Here is a 3,636-nt window from a genome sequence, read left to right as displayed (position 1 = left end):
TCAAGAGTCTTCCGAGAGACAATATGCCCCTTTTCTTCTTCAAGGAACTGGAGTGAGTTAATGCATTCCTCATTTGCTTTGGAGAAAATATTCAAGGATGAGTCAGGAGGGAGAAGTCTCTCTCTCCTCTCTCTCTCTCTCTCTCTCTCTCTCTCTCTCTCTCTCTCTCTCTCTCTCTCTCTCTCTTATATCAAATAGTACTTTGCTGTGTATCCAAACCTTTGAATACCAAACGGCGTCTCAAGCAACTGCCCCCCCCCCTCTCTCTCCTCTCTCTCTCTCTCCCCCCTCTCTCTCTCTCTCTCTCTCTCTCTCTCTCTCTCTCTCTTATATCAAATAGTACTTTGTTGTGTATCCAAACCTTTGAATATCAAGCGGCGTCTCAAGCAACTGCTTCTCTCTCTCTCTCTCTCTCTCTCTCTCTCTCTCTCTCTCTCTCTCTCTCTCTCTCTCTCCGAGAATCAAAAGCGTTTCGGAAGGAGCCACCGAATGAGGGGTGCTACATTAACCTTACAAGCATCGCTTCTTGATCAGCAAGCGACTGACGCAATGCGATGTCGTAACGTAATCGCTCACCATCGACGCCGTGTGGAGTTCCGTGTTTAGATAATGAAGGGTTATATGAAGGCAGTACTTCTTCTTGTTCTCTGATCGCCATGTCCGTTTGTATTCTTTTAAGGTTATTCTTGAATGAAGTTCCTCACGATGAATTGAAGGTTGGCGTTGTTCATTTTGTTCTTGCCAAAGAACGCCTTTGTTTTCAACGTAGTAGTGTTTATTTTTTTATTTATTTTCTTTTAATGTGGAGAACGAGACGAGTTCAGGTAATAGGAAGTTGGCAAATGCATAAATTACTCATGCGTTTCCTACAAGGATATCATTTGTGTATGCAGATATGGACATGTTGTAGGGCCATTTCCCTTGTCCGTATTTGGTTAATTATGGTATGCGCACACACACACTAACTTCAGGATGTCGTATAAGGATCCGGTTTTGTATAGACGAATGGACACATCGAGCTATTTCTTATGCCTTCCCTTCTTACTTTATCTTAATGAAAGAAAATTTGACCTATATTGTTTTTAATGATTGTGAAATTTTGACCTATGTTTGCCTTTAATGATTATAAAATTCTGACCTATATTGGTTTTATTAATTATGAAATTTTTACCTATATTGGTTTTATTGGTTATGAAATTTTGACCTATATTAATTTTAATAATTATGAAATCTTTACCTATATTGGTTTTAACAATTAGGAAATTTTAACCAATATTGATTTTAATAATCATGAAATTTTGACGTGTATTTATTTAAATAATTAAGAAAATTTTACCTATATTGGTTTTTGATTATTAAGAAATTTTGACCAAAATTGTTTTTAACAATTATGAAATTCTGACCTATATTGGTTTTAATGATTGTCTTACCATACATTTGTGGAATTAAACTAATAATATTAAGTCGAATTCCAAGAGCTAGGAAGTCGTGGAAGTTTTAACTGTTCATAAGTAGGAATGTCTACAACGAGCTTGTTTATAATGTCTACATGTAGCAAGCGTATATATAATATGTCTACAAGAAGGTTTATTTCATATATCTAAAAGTATGAAGGTTGTTTACAACTGCAAGTAGGAAACGAGATAATCTCTACATGTAGGAAGTGCGTTTATGATCTCTACAAGTAGGAATCGTGTTTTCAATTTCTACAAGAAAGAAGCTTGTTCACAATATAGCTACAAGTAAGAAGCATGTTTATAATATAGCTACAAGAAGCTTGTTCACAATATAGCTAAGTAAGAAGCATGTTTTAATATAGTTACAAGTAGGAGCCTTGCTTATAATATAGCTAAATGTAGGAACCGTGTTTATAATATAACTACAAGTAGGAAGCATGTTTATAATATAGCTAAAAGTAGGAAGCGTGTTTATAATATAGCTACAAGTAAGAAACGTCTTCACAATCTCTACAAGTAAGAAGCGTGTGTACAATATATCCACTTACAAAATTACTAATGACAAGAAGAGGTAAGGTTTTGTGAAGAGCAATATGACATTCTGCGTCGTTTTCTGAAGCAAACAAGTCTCCCATTTATAATATATAATGTCTGGCTATACATATATATATATATATATATATATATATATATATATATATATATATATATATATATATATATATATAATTTCCAATCACACTAAGCGGCATTGCCAAATGTATGACTCCTCGGTCTCTCCTCATCCCTTAGGCATGAAGGAGGGGCTGAGAAGCAAAGAATCTGCGTGCGTGTGTTTGTGCATATCTCCCTAAATATTTAGCCGTCACTTTTGACAGGTCGGGTACACTCATTTCTAATAGACCATTCATTAGGCATTCCATAAATACGACAAAAATGCCACTGAATACAGATCAGACTTATGACCTTCCAAAACTTGCCTTTTTATTCCGCCTCGCTGCTTTCATTCGATCACGACCTTGTCTGGATAATGACAGCGATCACGTAATGGGCATTACACGACGCCACCCACGCGGGAGTGACTGCCATTCACTCCGCATAAGCAGGAAGGAAAAGAAGCTCTGCAGCTTTTAGAGGTTCTATGGAGGAGGAAAAGATGAAGATGAAACGGAGGGATGCTGATTGATCCGCCCTTGTGCTTTTGTGTCCAGGGATCCCACTGCCAACTTAACTGGACGATGATGACGGCACTTAGTTAACACTCGGATAGCCAGCATCTCTTCCTCCTCTTCTTTTTTCTTTTCTTTTTCTTCTTTTTCATCTTCTTTCTCTATTTTTCCTTTCTCCTTTTTTTCATCTTCTTTCTTTTAGACGACGATGACGGCACTAAGTGCACACTCGGATAGCCAGCATCTCTTCCTCCTCCTCTTCTTTTTTTTTTCTTCTTTTTCGTCTTCTTTCTCGATTTTTCCTCTTTTCCTTTTTTTTTCATCTTCTTTTTCTTTTTTCCTCCTTTTTTCCATCGTTCTATTTTTTTTCTTCGTTTTCATTATCTTTTTTCTCTTTCTCCTATTTTTCCTTCACCTTTTTCGTCTTTTTACTATTTTCATATTCTTTCTCTTCCATTTTATTCTTATTTTTAATATTTTCCTTCCCTTTTTCTTTCTTTCTTTCTCGGATAGCCAGCATCTCTTCCTCCTCTTCTTCTTTCTTTTCTTTTTTCTTTTTCATCTTCTTTCTCTATTTTTCCTCTTTCCTTTTTTTAATCTTCTTTCTTTTATTTTTTCCTACTTTTTTCCATCGTTCTCTTTTTTTCCTTCGTTTTCATTCTCTATTTTTCCTCTTTTCCTTTTTTTCATCTTCTTTCTTTTCTTTTATCCTCCTTTTTTTCCATCGTTCTCTTTTTTTTCCTTCGTTTTCATTATCTTTTTCTCTCTTTCTCCTATTTTTTCCTTCACCTTTTTCGTCTTTTTACTATCTTCATATTCTTTCTCTTCCATTTTATTCTTATTTTTTCTATTTTCCTTTCTCTCTTCTTCTTCTTCTTCTTCTTCTTCTTCTTCTTCTTCTTCTTCTTCTTCTTCTTCTTCTTCTTCTTCTTCTTCATTCCACACCAATTTATTCCTCGGCGTTTTATTAGAGCCGCCGAAATTGACCATTGAAATTCTTGAGGTTCAAT

At 35.4% G+C, this 3,636-nt stretch overlaps 1 protein-coding gene across 1 annotated transcript; it reads right to left on the bottom strand.

The window, feature by feature from the left end:
• Positions 1 to 2,596: 2,596 nt before the first annotated feature.
• LOC137651134 (uncharacterized) lies at positions 2,597 to 3,188 on the bottom strand. The gene is made up of 2 exons (XM_068384271.1): positions 3,042 to 3,188; positions 2,597 to 2,821 (listed from the first exon to the last, which is right to left on the bottom strand). Exons 1-2 carry the CDS (start codon positions 3,186 to 3,188, stop codon positions 2,597 to 2,599), a joined length of 372 nt encoding a protein of 123 aa, XP_068240372.1.
• Between the last annotated feature and the right edge of the window lie 448 nt (positions 3,189 to 3,636).

The sequence above is a fragment of the Palaemon carinicauda genome, chromosome 12 (genome assembly GCF_036898095.1).
Source record: "Palaemon carinicauda isolate YSFRI2023 chromosome 12, ASM3689809v2, whole genome shotgun sequence".
In the NCBI taxonomy this organism is placed as follows: Eukaryota; Metazoa; Arthropoda; class Malacostraca; order Decapoda; family Palaemonidae; genus Palaemon; species Palaemon carinicauda.
Note: the sequence above shows the minus strand (reverse complement) of the source record. Positions and strands in the feature narration are given on the sequence as shown.

Excerpts from the sequence above, each read along its gene's own strand:
- LOC137651134 (XM_068384271.1), bottom strand. The coding sequence starts at position 3,188 with ATGAAAAAGAAAAAAGAAAAGAAAGAAGAAGAGGAGGAAGAGATGCTG. Across the intron at positions 2,822-3,041 it reads ATAGTAAAAAGACGAAAAAG|AAAGAAGATGAAAAAAAGGA; the intron begins GTGAAGGAAAAA and ends GTCGTCTAAAAG.